At 39.1% G+C, this 18223-nt stretch overlaps 1 protein-coding gene across 9 annotated transcripts in view; it reads right to left on the bottom strand.

The window, feature by feature from the left end:
* CIT (citron rho-interacting serine/threonine kinase) overlaps positions 1-18223 on the bottom strand; it is a 72366-nt gene that overhangs the window by 38689 nt on the left and 15454 nt on the right. For 5 of the 9 annotated variants that reach the window (XM_087768686.1, XM_087768688.1, XM_087768692.1 and 2 more), the window contains exons 10-18: positions 17586-17766; positions 10238-10343; positions 9223-9366; positions 7762-7881; positions 3998-4168; positions 3666-3725; positions 3057-3110; positions 1722-1862; positions 1266-1391 (exon numbers count right to left, since the gene is read on the bottom strand). In XM_087768686.1, coding sequence (XP_087624812.1) covers positions 1266-1391; positions 1722-1862; positions 3057-3110; positions 3666-3725; positions 3998-4168; positions 7762-7881; positions 9223-9366; positions 10238-10343; positions 17586-17766 — 1103 coding nt within the window. The remainder of the gene's footprint in view (positions 1-1265; positions 1392-1721; positions 1863-3056; positions 3111-3665; positions 3726-3997; positions 4169-7761; positions 7882-9222; positions 9367-10237; positions 10344-17585; positions 17767-18223) is intronic. The other 4 variants (XM_087768687.1, XM_087768689.1, XM_087768691.1 and 1 more) reach the window with 1 other exon arrangement.

The raw sequence follows: 18223 nt of genomic DNA, 5'->3' as shown, positions 1-18223 counted from the left end.
CTCCCAGATCAGAGCTGCAAGGGACTAGGAAAGACTCTGTAGCATTATTTCTTCAATGCCCGTTTGACTTTTTTATAAAATACTTCTGTGCCTCTCCAACATTCTGTCAGAACTCCATGGAAACTATCCATAAGAAGAGCTAAACATATCCCATGGTGTAAAACAATTAGTCGATATTTCTGCATTCCCTTCCAGTTTTTCCTCCACAGAGAACGTAATCAACACCAAGGAACAATCCCCAAATACACACACGAGGCTTATGAAACAATTCAAAGTTTTACACTATTTCTAAACATAAAGTTGGCTCTGGGCTCAGCAAAACCATAGACTCCCACTCACCATGCACTCATGTTATCAAAACAATTTGAAAGAAACAGCACTACTAAAGAACTGATTCTACCTTTTCTTGAGAGCGCTCAGGCGTTCTGATGCTAAAGTCTACATGTGCAGCGATTACCCAGAACAAGCATGGGTCATCTGTTGACTCCAAATACGGTTATTTATACATTGCCATTTGGCCTTCCTCAGGGTTATCTATGCTCAGGATCGCTACCAATAAAACGTAATCTTTATTTCCTTGTCATATTGGCAACACAGAAAGAGAACTCATGCGAAACACAAAATGAATTTAATTATTCCACTACAAAATTATGCTTCCTGCCCCAGGGAGGTAAAAGTATGAGAAACACCCTCTGCTTGATTTGCTGTAGACTGACGTACCAACTCGCTATAAAGATTTAATACGTTGAACAAGGAGAGAAACAAGAAATTGCCAACAGAGAAGGTATGTGGGTGAAAATGGATTCCTGACAAATATTATCTTTGGAGACGAACAGTTTAGATGACTAATTTCTCTCTGCTTCAAAATGTAAGCATTTCAAGTAGATCTGACCTCTAAATTCCTTTGCAATTTAGTTTAAAAGCTAGATATCAATGTTTTTATTGTTGCAGTATCCTGTCCTGAGAAAGTTTTATTTCTGAAACAATCGTTAGGTAATGAATTTAAAGTTGACTTAAAAGTGCTCCCACTGAGACAACTAAAATTTCAAAATAGGATTACGGCTAAAGGTACAGGAGTGAGTTTGTAACTAAAGGTGCAAACAGAATTTGAGCACTTAAGCTTTCCCCAGTATGACTGCTACAAGAAACAAATCCCTTTATTCAACAATTTCCACCTTATTCAGTGCAATTCTATGTCTTCTGTTCCTTTCCTACCCCTTTCTTACAAACTCTTACCCTTATCTTTCATTTTCACCTCTGCTCACCAGAATTTTTTCTGCCATCTGTTGAATCTGTTGAGATTTAGTTTGAATATCTTCCTTTAGTCGGTTTTCTCTTCGTTCCACAGTCTCTAATCTCTTCACCTGATTCTCCAGAGAATGGCGCCGTTCCTGTAGAGCAATTATTAACTGCCATTTAGGCTAACCAACTCTGCATTATCACAAAGCAATGAGTAGTTTCTAGAAAAAGTCAGCTGAAGCAGTCAATATGTGATTGTCTTTCATGTTTGAAATCCTCATCATGCCTCAAATCCCTTATGCTAACCACATGTCCTCATTGACTCCTCACAGAAAATAAAAAGCCTCTCTGTTTTCTTCAGAGAAACACATGCTTTTTAATTAAAAATGGATTCATGTCTAACATCACTTTCCCATGAATAGTTACTAAACTGAGACACAGCCCAATAACTAATTTCCTCTAGACAGACATTCTCCACTCACCTCCGCTTCAAGCAATTTCTTCTTCATGCTTTCATTAGAATCTTCCCGATTCTGCAGTTTCTCTAACTCCTTCTCAGCTCTCTCCTTTGCTTGACGGATATTCTGAAGAAGTTCAGTTGCCTCTGAGCTAGCTTTCACAGCCTAAAGGTCCAAAGGAAGAAAAAAAAAAAAAAAGTAAAAAAAGGTATTATAAGAAAAAAACACACACAAAAACTTGGTATGTGAAAAAGTTCATAACCTCGAGATGGGCAACATTCTGAACAAAATTGCTACAGAACTTTGGCCTAGCAGTGTAAAATTAAGACAACCTACAAACATGTGCAGGAACCCAAATTCTAACTTCTATTACATAATTCTTTTCCGTTTCACAAAAAACTGAAAATCTAGGAGATCTACATGTTTGTCTTGCTGTACCGCGAGTTTCTAATTGTCTCTACGTACTGAAAGCAAAGTCTACCCCCAAATTCAGCTCAAGTTCTTGGAAAGAACTCACAAAATACTGTTACTAAAACACTAGGACAATAACCTATTGGCCTACAGATAATTCCTTAGAATTAACGAAAGGAGAAAAGGGGAGGGAGGATTAAAACATGACTGTTTTGCAATATTAGAAGTACTATTTCTACACAGTTTTGGCCTCTTATTCATATTCTAGATCACTAACCCTTGAAAAAGCTCTCTCTCAGCAGGTGCCAAGTTTGAAAAGTGCTCTCAGCAGATTATGATGACAACCCCTTTCTTTTCTGCTGAAAGATCCCAATAAGAGAAGTTCCTCTGCTGTCCTTACAGTGCCTTCTTAAGTGACAGACTGACCACAGCTGCAAACAGGAGATATTATGCACTCCCTTCAGCTTACGTTGCTAAGGTATTTTAATTCTGTTGTGAATCCTTATCATTCAACACTTTTTACTGTGAATAACTGAACTGGAAAGTGATTTTGCAATTCAAAACAGAGTATACTGGGAGACTAAACCAAGTCCAACATGTATTTTACTACTGAGTTAAAAACATCTGAACCCTGTCTTCAGAAGCAAGGGACCAGTGCATTGCATACGGCATACCCAAACTGGCCTTTTAATTAGAATTTCTCTACGCTACTCCAGTTCTGACTCAGTTTCATTTGTAAAAATAAACACTGTTGACATGTCTCAAGAGCCAAAAGCATATTGAGAACACCAATGCTTTCAGATACCAGTTCCCTCCCCCTTTTCCTTATCATCCCCCATGCTATGACTAATTCTATTTTTGAGAATAAAACAAAGTGCATCCCTCCTCTGTGTTAACGTTTCACTGAAAAATCTTGTGAAAGATTCACTTTCACCACGCAGACATTACCTTTGTCAGCTTTTCCTGCAGCTCCTGGATTTTGGCCTGCTGCTCTGTATTGATCTACAGTTAAATAAAAAGATGGGGGGAAAGAGTGTCATAAAACCAAAAAGGAAAAAAAATGCTCTCTACTTATGATACCACATTCATTTTAATTCACTTCCCAAAAATCTTTGTTTCTCCATACGAATTCCAATACACTAAAATGCTCCTTGGCAAATCTACTCCCATTTTACTAACGACTGGATGAGTTCATATTTTAGTCACCAAGTAGATTGTTCAGTGTGAGAACTCTCAGATTTTTTTTTTATTTTTCATTTGCTATTCTTTATTCGTAAATAAAACCCTTATGTATCACTAACCTAACTCCAAACTCAGATTACGCAGAATGGCCTGTCTTTGGCTAGCTTCTGAACACAATCCATTAACAGGATATCCAGACGATCAAATCAGAAAGAACAGTGAATTGCGCCAAGAAAAAGATTTTTAAAAATAAATAAATAAAATAGGGAGGGATGTGAGGCTGTGCATGCCATTGACGAGCCAAAGACACTCCTGGCTTCTGTGCATAACATGAAAGATTCAGGAAGCAAACTCCAGGACACTGAAGCAGCATACCTTCTCCAATTTGGAATACAACTCTCCTGCTTCATTTTTTCCTTGATCTTTAACCTGTAACTTAAATATAAAATATATAAAAGTCTCAGGAAAAGTTGTAGTACACTGGTCTTCTATCCAGTCATCGCCACATGTAATTTAAACACAAGCAGTTACACAAGGTATAAATTACATTATTTCGAGTGCACAATTGAAAGACATTTTGTATTAGTTGTACAAACCACGCTAATCTCTAGAGGACACACACACACAACACAACTTGTGTGTGTGTATAAAACAGCACTAGAAATTCAAGCAAGCATCAGTCCCCTCTCCCGTGAAGCCTAAACTACCTTTTGCAATTTGTTGTGACATTCAGTAGCTTTACGTTTGAATTCTTCAGCTGCCAGTCGGGACTCTCTCAACTCCGATTCATAAAGATCACTACGCCTGCGAGCTGAAATAAGATCCTCTTCTAATTGATTCATCATCAACCTCATTTCTTCTACTTGAGCTTGATATTCCTGTAGTTGTGGTGGAAGGGAAGGAAAAGGTATTATATTTTAGAGGCAACAGGGGAATTACTTGGAGCAGCAGATCCCAGAATACTGATTGCAGGCAAGAGGCGCATTTAAGAATATGTGGAAGAAAAGGAAAAGTACAAAATAAAACATTAAGAGCTGAATAAAATAACATATCCATGGTGTTCTGGTTTGAGGCTTGCCATTTTCAAGTCGATACCTTATAAAAGACAAAACATTGACTTTTTGAGAGTGGCTTCACTGCAGAAACACATACATACATCTACATACAAATGATAAAAATTGCTTACGTTTCTAATTTCTGAAACAGAAATGTGTCTTTGAGTTGATGTCTCTAGCAAATGCCCAGATGCTCCCTCAAGATATATTTTCTCAGGCTGATAACATGACAACTACCACAGATCTGCACAGCTTGGGTAAAAGGAAAGGAGGAGAAGCAGAGGGGTAGCATACTGTGGCTTCTAGCCATCAGTTATTTTCTCCTGCCAGAGTTAAAAAGGATCATATTGCTCTGTATGGGAGACAACCTAAAATCAAATATTAACTTCGAAAAAACTGTCTAAAAATCACATTGCCCATAAAACATATTTGCCTATATCGGCAGAAATAATGATTCCCCATGCAGGACACTACAAGATAAGGCGTTTGGAGGGGGAAGGTGGGAGAAGAAAAGAACATTTGAAGTGACTGTCTCAATGTGACTGGGTGCTCAAACTGAGACTAGCTCGTGAGATTGCTTCCTGTATCTTTACTGGAAAAAAGAGAATTTGATTATGTTTATTTAGCATTCACTAAGTCCTGTAAGTATACATTTTATAAAATTACTCTAAACAAAACAAAAAAAAGAACAAAGTATTTTTTATGAAGCTGAGAAGAAGTAGAAAACATGCACATCAAGAGCTAGGAAAAAAGATTACGAAGGACTGACAGTGGGGGAGTCTATCTTTCTTTCCATTTTAATATCTTACAATACGCCTGACTACCCCCATATTCAAGAGAGTAACTGTCTCATGACAAAATCAGGTTTGTCATCACTCCTTCCAGACAGCCAGCTGTCTTTAGTTAGACAAGTGATTGCATGAACACTGACCCTCCTGCCAGCCTGCGATTCTCTAGCAACATGGAGAGCCCATGCAGATATCTAAAGAAGCTGGGCCTTTAACAGATGGCTTTACTCTCCGTTACGGGGAGCATGGCAGAATGGCCCTTTGGTTTGCAATCCCCAAATGGGTTCTCCAGTTTGTGAGGCAGACAGGGGACCTACTCCTTCCGGTTAGTCTCTCTATGGATGATCTTATTTTCTTGCTGGAAAGAATTAGAGCCTTTTTATAATAAGTGAGCATACATTAACTCAAATATTCATTTCAAACAAACGTATTTGTGAATAAGAAAAGGCAGAATGGCTTGAAGGAGTACATGTGCTGCTCAGAAACCGTATTTGTTAAGCCTTCCTAAAATACTCAGCTTTCATATCAGCAAACACTTGAACGAAGAATTACAAGTATGGCTACTGTTGCCACTGTGAAAATGAGTGTTTGGGAAGGGGGGAGAATGGGGAGGGAGAAAAGAAGGAAGAAGAGATAATTAGTAATATTTCAGTTTTTCTTGTTTCTGGATGTTTGCAAGGCTATCTTTGAATAAATCTGATGGTCAGGTCAGAGGAACAGGCCGCATCACTCAAGGCGACACAGAACGATGCCTCTTGCATATGCATTGGTCATAGTTTTAAAACTATCAAGATGTACTTAAGCGCTTATTAACGGGCATATACCATATGCTCCGGGCATATACCTGAAGCAAACCACATCAGGGTAGCTGCATACAAATGAGTGGGCGTTTCAAAAAAAATATAGATCCTGATTTGCTGCAAGTTCATCCATTCATGTGGGCCTTCATCAAGTAACGACCAGAACACAGGTTTAGTTAAAACAAAACAAAACAAAAAACCCCAAACAACAAAACAAAAAGCAAACACACAGCCCAAACAAAAAACCCAAACCAAACACAAACCCGCCATGTTCTTCTATTCAAGTACCTGGGGTTAAGTTGAACCTACATTCTTGCCCTGAAAACACCAAATACCTACTTATTGGGTTTTGAAGATTCTGATTTGCTGTTAATTTTACTTGTTCTCTCTCAAGCTTCAGGTTTTCAACAGCAAAACTCTAAGGGCCTCCTCCATCTCACCTCCCAGTTCCCTCTGACTTAAAAATAATGATCCAAGTCTTTAATGGCGAAGATCCACCTGCTGGCGTGAGTCAGCAAAAACATCTCTGCATATTCTGTTGCGGTGCTCTTGCACATGAGTTTCAGACAGCTCAGAAGACCACTCCAGACATGAAAGTCTGCAGGATATTACAAATTCATTTGTTGACCTAAGCAGCCTTTTTATGTCATTGCGAATCTTCACAAGCCAGATTAAAATATTCTGGGACAAAATATTTGATTAAAAACTATCTGCATTATTTCTCCTCTGTTACATGCGTCTGTACTGCCTAAGAATCTATTGATATTTATCATCACCAAAAATGTTCCACATTTCAATATCTAAAAGCAACTTTGCTAACAAAGCACCAGAACACAGAGCAATGAGCTTTAGATCCCTTCTATTACATAAAACCACCACCCAGAAGAATGCTGTAGAAGCCTATGGAGGCCTGCTACCTCCACAGGGCTGGTTTTGCATTTCATTACTTTTTACATAAGAGCTGCTCATGTCTGGAGAATTATTACCAAGGTTTCTGGGCTTTCTTGTCTCAAACACTATGAAATTAGTCAGTTAATGTTTGTAAAGTGCTTTGAAGATGAAAAACAACAGATAATTGCAAAGAATTGTTTGAACGCCACAGCAAATTTCAATTTCTTTTTCTCAATACAATATGTTGCTATTGATTCATAAAACTGAATGGGTTCTATCTTGTAGACCATTTTAAATCCTAAAAATGCCCACATTCGTCACCATATTTTCATTTAATTTTGACCTTCTTTTTCCTTATGAACAACCATATAGATTAAGGAATTTTCAACATTCTTCTGGTGGAAAAAAATTATGAAGATCTACTTTGCAAATAGATTAAATTAGGAAAAGAACAGTTAGGGAACACAGATTCTGTTTTGAAAGACTATTAAGCATTTTAAATGGCCAGATAAGAAAGAAAAAAAAAGAAAAAAAAGAAAAAACCAACGCAAAACTAAGGCTAGCTCAGTTCTCTCCCAGGTGAAGATTCATGAACTTGTGAAATTTGTATAGCTTGGCCATTTAAAATGGACAGTTCATTTCTAATGCAGCATATTACTAAAGCATTGCAACCTTCTCCTAAGCTGGTTTTATAGACAAAGTACTTTCAGGACTAGGAAAAGAAAAACTTGAACTTTGGAGTTTGTGCTTACTTGCAATATAGACAAAAGTGTGATTTTGTTGCTTCCCATTTTGTTTAAGAAACCATGTGAAAACACACAGATTGGGAGTCATCACAGCCTACCAACATAAAACGTAATCCTGGCAACAGAGCTAGAATATGCCAAGAACGCCTATTTGTGGATAGCCACTCTGCTCCCCGAAGAAGCAGGTATACCTGTTCTTTGATCTCTTGCAGTTTTCGGCTTTGCTCTCTGATATCATGAAGTAGCTGTAGTGCCTTATCATCTTCCTGAGACACCTCCATCCGTGCCTGCTCCAGGCTTCGCTTTAAGCTCTGCAGAAAGCAAAGTGTTCAATACATAGTCTTTGGGTTTTCAGATGGCTGTATAATAAAGATCTTTAGCTACACAAATGCCTCCTTGACTGCAGCGAGGCATCAAAAAGAATCGAGGCACCCATGATGGAACCCTAAAGAAATTCATGGCCAGCGCTGCTTCTATCTGGATAGAAGCAGCCCATTTTACAAATACCATTTACTACACTGAAATCTTAGTTCAAATCTCTACTTCCTCACATCAGGTTTCGGACAAAAACCAAACAGAGATCACAAAAGGCATCCATTATTGACAGCATTTATCTATATTTCACTAGCACTATTAATTCACAACCTAGATACAATCCTTCAACTTCACATTACTAACAAGCCTATTCATTTTTCTTGTTGCTGTTAAGGAAGTTAAATCCTTTAATCATCGTTAAACTTCTACAAAGACCAGAAGAGCTGCTTCTGTATCTCACCACATACCTTACCTGCACATCTGGACAGACCAGTGGTCCTCCTATCAACTATATACTATTCTTCAACAGAAAGGTACAAACTTCATTTTATTTATTTACCTAGTAGCATCTGGTATAGGAAAATCACTCAGCCCCGTTTTAAGATATGCTTCCCAACAAACAAACCCATCAGAAATGCTTTTCAATTCTCTGAAACAGAGTATTATCTGGATTTTTGTTGGTACAAGAGAGGAAATAGAATATGATATCCAACTGAAAATACAGAGACTATTAACTAGAATGAAAATATCCTCACTGGAATCCTGCCAGGACAACTGGGAAGACATTCCAGCTCCCATGAAAAATGCCAAATGATCTTTGAAGACACAGTTTTAAGGCCTCATTTTTATATTCTGTCTGAAAAGTAGCACCTGTCCTAGCATCATCCCTGACATTACAGTGGGGAACTGGATCAGTCTGAACTCGGACTACCACAGATGGAGGCAACACCATTGTTTCCTACTCCTCGTATTTGTCCTTGAAGATTTGTGTCTAGGTACTGATTAGGCCCCATCCTCTTCTGGCTAAGAAACCTGCAAGAAGTCAAAACCCAAGCATGTTCTAGCACAGCCAGTAAGACAAACATCACAAATAGTTTCAGCAAGACCAGGACAGTAGTTATTCCTGTATGTTGTAAGCACATGACCATGAAACAAAGTTTGAATAAAACTACCAAGCAAGCCTCTGCACACAATTCAGGGCTCCGTATTGAACAGATATCCTCTCACATATTATTTTCTCTCCATCAACTACCCCGCTGAAACCATGATGGAAGAGAAAGGCAAAGACCACCAGATTTCAGGCCTTCAGAGCTGAAAGGACTGGTGTAAGGGCTCACACTGCATTCTGTGATATAGGTGGCCAGGTCCTGCTCCAGGAGGGATCGCTGGGTCTCAGAGGCTTTCAGTTCCACCTCCTTTTGGCTAAGTACAGCCTCCACCTCTGACACTCTCCGGTGCAACCGCGTCATTTCCTGCTCCATCTGCAATAAATATCAAGAGGTTATAAAGGGGGCTTCAGAAGCTTTGTTAACTGCTACTTTCAGAGCTCTGTTTGTAAGGAATTTGTCTCCAAGAGACTTCTAGCTATGTTTCTCCAAAGGGTGTTTAAATTCCGATACCATTGTCTCTGCTCCAGGAATGCACAGTTCTTCTTAAGGACAAGTAGTAAGTCTAAGTCACCCCATTCATTCAAGCTGCTTGTTCATATTCAGTCATTCTTCGAACCCCAGTCAGCAAAGAAGACACAATCATTTTTCACCTGACTCGCAGAGATGGGTCACTTTAACCTTATCCCAAATCCATGCTGGACCAGAAGATGGTTTCCCCCCATCTCCTTGTCAGGAGCAAATGGTCAAATCCAGAACAGAGAAGGGAGAAAAGTAATCGAACTCTCATAAAAGTCTCAAACAAGCAGTAAGTTTGAAAAGACTCCACTGGGTTCCCTTTATTGGAGCACAGCAACTGTTATAAGATGTTCACCATAACCAGTGACGTGACAACAGTTATGTAAGTAGAAGCTGATGAGTTAGGAAGAGAACCTCAGAACAGTACTGCTGTAATTGTGCGTACGATGAAGAGGCACGGCCTGCAGGAAGAAGGAGTCGTCTGTGTCACGCTGAGAAAAGGACTGTTTAAAATCCAGAGCTGCTTCTTGTTAAGATAAAAGTATCTAGAGCAAAAGCATGGCCTAAATTCATCTCCCTTCGCACTGGACAGGAAGCCACCTCACTGAAGGAAAAGCACTTTGCCCACCACGAGTCTGGATGATCAGCAGCATCTGACAGATCCCCGGACATACAGTGGTTGCAGATTCCTGGAGCAATGGAGATGGCCAACCGCATAAATAAATACCTTGTGACACTTGTCCTGGGCGTCCTGGAGTTCTTTGCTCTTGAGAAGAAGTTTCTTTTCCATGGAGCTGACTTTGGCTGGAGAATCCACACTTGAAAAAACAGATCTAAAAGAGCAAAGCCAAACAGCACATGAATATAGGCAAAAGGTACAGAAATCTGCATTTATGCAGCCTTGGTAAAGTCATTGGGTACTTACTTATACCAGGATAAAAGAAAGGAGCAGCAATTGCAGTCTAACAGCCATCCTTTCAGACCAAACATACCATAAAACCTGATGACAGTATATCATTATTAAATAATCCATGTGTACTTCTAGTTAGAATATTAAGATTTTCCATGAGTGCCTTTTATGTCAGAGTGCAAAACAGTGAATCACAGCAACATTTTTGCATAACTTGTACGGATTTATAAGTGTAACAAAAACAAAGCATAAAGTCAATGTAACCACTTGGAAAGATAACAAATTTTCAGAGAATGGCTTTTTATTTTGTACTTTATTTTTAAACAGGTTTTAAAATTACCATCAAAGTACAAAAGCCCTAAAAACTTTAACATGTCATAATCTGCACCACAGGAGGAAGAATTTAATATCCTTAGTTACCTTCTGTGCATCAAAATTGAAGTGAAAAACTTTCCTAACCCAATTCATATGATCCCTACGAACTCAATCAATACCAATATGATTAGTCACACTGCAGAACTTCAGAGTTCCACTTGTAAGTAATTTTTTTCATGAGACACAACTTAACTGTACTATTCAAAACAATCTGACTCCAGAAACTTGGGGAAAATATTTACATGTTCTTCTTCATGTTTTCTGTCTAATTGGGACTCAACATTTAAGAAGTTTACCATTTCTATTAGCCTAAATTCTTTCTAGAAAAGGATAGGAAGCCACTCAATGTTTTGGAGCATATTTTTAGTGCTTTGCAGTCTTAAATATGTAATTTGCAACCAAAAAATTAACTACACACATCAAAACATAATTTTAAAAATCACATTCTCCCTCGCATAAAATGATTCAAACTAGATATTTAAGCAGATAATGATGGAACCAGTGTTAACTGATAGATGGAAACGCAGAAGTACAATGAAGGTGCTAATAAAAGATCATACAGTCTGCCCACACATTGCTTTCTGCTTCTCCTGGCCACAGTTTGGTATGCAGCCAGTTATCCCCATGGAGAGAAATGAGCTTTGAGCAGCTCTCTGCATATAGCCATACACCCACACACAGCAGCGCAGTCTCTTCTTAACACCAGGGAAAGTTTGATTCCATCACCACCATTTTCTGAGAAAAATCTACTCCTTAATCCAAAGAGATATGCAGGATAGTCACAGAAAGAGACACATGGATTTTCACGAAAATGCTGCAGCAACATGTCCGTATCAAAATAGATCTTCAGTACCACCACCTTAAGCAGTCATTAGGAAATGCTGTTTTGATATTAGCAAACATACATAGCAAAATCCACCAATTCTGCCTTGAAAGGTCAAATATTACTGTGTCTTCAGAAACCTGATGTGGAAAAACTGAGAATGAATGCTTTTGTAAAGCATTCCTTTAGTCTTGGTCCAATCAATCCAATCCATCAGATTATCATATTTAAAAATCAATTTATAAAGCATGTCTATACTCCTACAGAGAAAAGGCAGCCATCTGAGAAAGATGCATATTAAATCCCATAACAGCTGGGTGTACAAACAAGGCTAAAAATGAATAGTTGAGAAAGGCGGTCTAAAAATACAAATTAAAGCTCACATTAACTAAAAAAGACACTAAGGAATCTGCTTTAAAATGTTAATCGAATATATGTAAATAACTGCAAATGCGTACTGAGACAAGTCTGAAAATCTTTTTATTATAAAAAATTTAGCTTTACAGGTCTGAACTGTACTGGCTAAAGCTTTTTTTTTTTTAAAGTTCTAGTTTCAACATTAACCATCACCTTTTTACTTTTATTCTTTCCAAATCTGAGACATTACCTAAGAAAACTCTAGCCAGTTCTCACAGACCTGGTTTTATTTGCTGCTTCTATTTCACCTCCCTAAAGGGACTAGTTTTATTTGTTATTTTTACTCATTTATTTTATTTGCTATTAAAAGAATCAGAGCCTAATATCACAGGCACCATTTTGCATTTCAGAAATTTCTCCTAGCAAGCCAGCTTAAAGCATCCATGTGCACTGCAACAGAGGAATTAACAGGACAGATTCAGGCAAGATGATGCCGCGCTCTGCAAAGCCACGCTCCTCAGCCAGGAGGGACGGGATGGGACGGGGCACGGGAGACTGGCACTGACCAAAGTTTGAATTTCCTTACGTGACTGTAGAGGGAGCTGCTCCTCAGGGTTGGTGTCAGTTTTGTAAGGGAAGAGAAGGCTACAAACTATAGAACTACAATCTTTCTTCCTCATCCCTGTCCAACGGGAGGAAGAAATTCCTTAAAAATATATGTCCTGATGATACAATGATTCTCCTGCCATGGAAACAGCACATCATCTCCCCAAGCGAAGCCGCTTTCAGTTAGCACTGGACACAGAGTTTTTAAGAGACAGCCTTTCCCAGTAATTCTTTCCTGTGTACAAATTGTATTAGAACAACTTCATGAACATCCATACAACCTTCAAAGTATCAGAAAGGGGGCAGACAGAGGAAATCAAGAGAAATGGAATACTGACTAATCTAATAAGCCTTGTCATGGTGATATAAGCTCTCAGCGCGGCATGACAAGGTGGAAAATACCCACATTGCTGGGGCACTTACATTCTTCCTCAGTCAGCATCATCTCAGAAATTAAACACATACAATCCAACATCAAAAACCATGATGCAAAGCTGTCATTCGGGTTGGTACCATCTCAGATTATTTCATGTAATTAACTGCTAAATCTGGATCAATTCTCTTAGCACAACAGAGCAGTTTCTCCTGTTTCCTCTGAAGCGTGAAAAAAAGATTAACAAAAGGTAACCAGCATACATCAACAAGAAAATTGCAATAAAAGATTTACAAAAAACCCCAAAGCCAAGTCTGTAGCACCAAGCGCTGATAGCACTAGCTGTGCCAATTTACTTTCAAAAGAAGCACTGCCTGCATGACTAAAAAACAAGTTAACTTAGAGCTGACTATCTAGTGATTTCACAGCTAGATCAGCAACAGCCTCAACCCGCAGAACTATCAGAAATGGTGCTAGTTGTGTAAAAGCTCCTCCGGTCTTAACGTGGCTGAGATGAAGGAGGAAAAAAGTGTTAATATAGGAAAAGCCATAGGATGATTCGGAGGTATCGAACTCGTATCCGAACGTCTCTTGCGCATCATACCTCGTACCTTCCTTTGGCCTTTTATGCCACTCTCAAACCCCCAACTCACCTGTGCTGCTTTCTTCTCACGATTGACACCATCTGTCCTAATCCTGGCCCCCACACAACATGCCTATAATCTCATCCCCCGTCCCTCATGCTCTATTCTTTTTAGCATTATACTCATCTGTACCTTCCGCCCCCTCGTAAATGCTTGCTCAGGCCTAAAAAAAACCAACCAAAAACAAACAGTGATACCATCAATCTGTGAATAGAGCTAGCTGAAGCAAAGCATATTTTTGGTATGCTCATCCTCTGCTTCCTCTTTAATCTATCTTTGGTGAAAGAGTTTACCAGAACCTGACAAACTGTTGGAAGAAATCAGTAGCCCTTCCTTTTGGAAGAATGACCCATTTTAACTCTCAGCATTTTATAATGACAATCGCTAATCTAAAATACATTTTAGAATTTAAAAAAAAAAAAAAAAAAAATCTTGAGAAATATCACTTCTTAGGAACCTACAGAAAAGATTTGGACCATCTACCAAAGCCTCACAGACCACAGTTCAAGAATTACTAGGATTACACTTATTATATTCTGTAAGACAATTAAAAAAAAAAAAAAAAAAAAAAAAAAACCAAAACCAACATATATCAGCAACGGAATTACGTATAGTCCCACTGTCAGCCTTGCCTGTGAATATCTCTAGGTTCTGGTTTAGCAAGTATTTTGTGCTAACCTAAGTTTTGTATCGTAAGTAGTCAGGCCCCTTTAGCTCCTTACTCCAGTCTAGAAAAGGACAGAGGCAGGCAAAAATGTATATCATAAGCTATTTTTTAATTAGGTATCTATTTTTTTAATTAGGTATTTTGGTATATTTCATTAGGTACTTATTTTTATTAGGTACTTTGGTATATTTGGTTAGCCCTGGATTTATACTGTATTTATCTTATGCCTTAGGGCTTCTGGTAGTCACCTGCAAAGGCCAAGAACAATTTTCTTTCACCACTTGATGCATATTTCTGGCATCTGAGGGCTTTTCTCCCTTGTGCTAAGCACTGGAGATCAGCCACAGTTAGGGACAGGGAGTAAGGTGGGGCTGGCTTTTAATGGAATTAAACTCTCAGTTGCCTGTTATCTTGTCACAGTCACACACTCGCAGCCAAACCAGCAGCCAAATTTGCAGTCAGACAGGCATTTCTCCCCTAAATCAAGAATTCAGAGGCCATGATGGGAGAAGGACTTAGCTGGTCCTTCTCTGCAGCCTGATCCCAGTTCTTAGAATCCTATAGGAGATTTATTTAACAAACACTTTGCTAACACAGGAACCTATGACATAAGCAATGCCCTTGATTTCTCCTGATGGCTTCCTATGACACATTATTGCCATAGCTTTTGCTCTTTTGTTAGATCTTACATTCGTTATAGGGTCACAAATTCTTCCCGAAACTCGTGGTATGGGACAACATACAGAACATTTTCATTCAGTGGACCCTTCTAAACTACACACCGACTATGTAAGTTCTGTAACAGGTCTAAGTGACTTAGGTGAACCCTTCTTACCCTAAGTGGTTGGGAGAAAGAGGAGAATGGAAGAGAGCTCCTTTCATCCTTCTTCTGTCCAGTTTTTTTGAACCATCCTTTCTCTGAAGTATTCCAAATTCCTAGCTCAGCTATGGCTTCTTACTGTCCAGTGAAGAAGGGCAAGAGTATAACCCTAAACTTCATAGCTTAACAGCCCTCAAATTAAAAGCGATGAAAGTTCCAAGGACCTTGGTAATGGCACTCTGCAGCTGCCTGGCCTGACTGTGAGCAGCACTAGAGGCATTAGAGCTATCATGCTGCAGACACAGGAAAACAGGTCTGCATCACTTAGCAACCATAAGGGTGAGACTTTCGGAGGAAAGATTTTCAGAAGAAAAATTCTGGACTGATAAACTTGATGACTTAGGACCTTCCAGAGAAGACAGCCCGAGGTTCACAACAGATAAGCCTACCCCCGTTTACTGTTCTCTTCCCCATCTAGAAATTGATATTCAAAGCTAGTGTGGACAGAAACAGTACTTTATTTCCTCAAGTAAAACATACACGACACAATATTTTGTAAGTAAGAAGTTATCTTTATGACACAGTGTTGCAGTGATATTGACAATAAACTAGTCACTGCATTATTTAAATACAGATATTTTCAAGTCTCCGTACACTCTGTGCCATATTTAAATCACCTTCTTAGAACAAAATGCACATATTTACCACTAAAAATATCAAAGTGCCTTTATCGAGATCTCATTCAAAAAAAAGAAACCAGTAAGATCTACTTATCTTAAAATTATTTGGGGGAAAATTAAGCACCTGATGTCTTTCTGTTCCAGCTCAGGAAAAAAAACAGGCCACATGAAGCAGAAATTTTACTTCAGTCAAAATTTCTCCAGAGCACATTAATCTCTATATTCTTTTGCTGTATCCCTTCTCATCTATTACCAAAATTGAAATATAACTTCAATACGCATCTTCGGTACTAGCTCCACAAAGAAAGCATATCAATCAATCGGCTATATCTATATTACTTTTCAACCTTCAACCTCCAGCACAGTTACACCACTGTTCCTGAGACTTTACCTCATGCTCCTCCTCAGTTCTAGTCCTGAGCCCCGATTACATATGTATTTTTACCATACATCTACGGTCACTGTTGAGCCTCTTCTGGCTGTCATGAATGGTCATGTAGCCTTGATAGATGGATTGCAGTTCCCCAGGCAGAAAAGATAACACTGTAAGTTATGTCACTCCTAAATCAAGATAGATTTTAACCCCAGGTATCTACAGACATAACATTCCGTTTATTCTAATTCTGCTGACTATTAGGTCATTTCACCAAAAGAATACTTTTTGGGTTGTTATGTCCTCTCCCGTCCTTCCTCTTTTGTCATAAAAGCAACTCTGCTAAGGAGGCACAATCAAAGATTCCCTTTTTATTACCGGCATAACCATCATATAACCTTGATTCACAATGTGGGCAAGATCAAAGATGTCAACAGTATCACCAGATTTGGTTACACACTTACCGCAGAGCAACTATCATAACCAGTATGACAAAAAAATGAAAACTTAATTAAGACAGATTGACAACGAAGTCCCTTAAGGGAACTAACTAGCAGCAATGAACGATGGTTGACACAAAAACACAGCGCCTTAGTGCATTGAGTCACTAACCCAGCTAAAGCCATTGCATTCCTGAGAGGCCTCATGACACTGAGGTAAGGACTTCGCAACTTAACGTACTTTTTCAATAGCTCTGTCATCAGGAACTAACCACCCACCACACCAAATGGTTTATACCATACTATTTATATTCTTCTTTTTCTCTGACTCCGTTCTCCCGGCAAGCATGTTTTCTTTCAGTTGAAACCCATTTTTTCTAGACCTTTACCTCACAAACACATACCCTGCATACTTCATCTGAATCTCCAGTCTCTTAACACACAATACAGCAGTCTTCATATTTAACTTGATCCCACAGCGCAGTCAGCTGCTGTGAAGCTCCTGCTCTTGTACACTGACCCATCACTGCACATTCCCAGATTTGTGGAGCTCCATTTCTGTGGATCACTGATTCAGCCTTACACATCCCCACCACTTGGTGCCCACTCTCTGACCCAATAAAACAACAACCCCCCTTTTCCATCTCTGAACTCCTCAGTATTCTCCTTCTTTCAGGGATCTGCAACACCAGAAATGCAATCGCCTACTGCTCCCTGGTTAACAGCAACAACTAATTCAAAGTATTTGAACAACAATTTTAACAATAACTGTTTTAGAATCAATCTTTCCATTCCCTTCCCTCCCCCTCATCCCAGAAATAACCACAGAACAGTAGGACATGCACAAGCCACAGCAGCAACAGATAAAGCCAGAATCTGGCAGCTTCCCTAAAGCAGAGTACAGGCCAGTTAAAACAGCTTTTCCCCACACTCACACCATCCTCACTGTAACAAACCTTTGCCTTTTTCCAATAGCCCTATCCACCTAAGCAATAATTCCTACTTACTCTGATCTGAGGGTCGCTAACGTCTTGATGAATGAAAACCCCACAAACGGCAAATCTTCACCCGAGAAGCCTGCTGGGTTCAACTGGCGCGTAGAGGATAAAACCCGCGAATTCTTCTCTGGTTCATCAAAATTTGAGGTGTCATCATCAGACTTGAGAGTAGGAACGAAGGGGGGAGGAGCTGGTGAAAAAAGCAAGAAGAAAAGACAAAATTCAGCTACAGTTCACTCTGCAACAGCCCCACTCATTCAGTGCTTGCAATGGCACTGCAGCTCCTGCTTTTAATCTTGCTAACACAAGCAGACTGAGCTGCTGCTCTCAAATCGTATTACAGCAACAAGAGATTAACCCTTAAGCTACCAACATGGCTACCACTCTGCAGGCAGAACATCTCCCACACTGATTAAACTGAGTTTTAGGTTGGGGATTTAGGATTGTTGGGTTTGGGGCTTTTTTTTTTTTTTTTTTCAGGTTGGGGGTATTTTAAACACATACATTGAATCAAATCAAAGCACCAGGCTAAGAAAATCATTACTGTAATATAGCTAAAAGTAATTCAATTCTGATTCATCTAGAAAAAGAAAATGTCTCCAACCTATCCGGTTAGTGACACTACATGAGAATGTAGCCTGATCCTT

This window comes from Nipponia nippon, unplaced genomic scaffold (assembly GCF_047370975.1).
Source record: "Nipponia nippon isolate SJK-2023a ecotype South Korea unplaced genomic scaffold, ASM4737097v1 scaffold_30, whole genome shotgun sequence".
Lineage (NCBI taxonomy): Eukaryota > Metazoa > Chordata > Aves > Pelecaniformes > Threskiornithidae > Nipponia > Nipponia nippon.
Note: the sequence above shows the minus strand (reverse complement) of the source record. Positions and strands in the feature narration are given on the sequence as shown.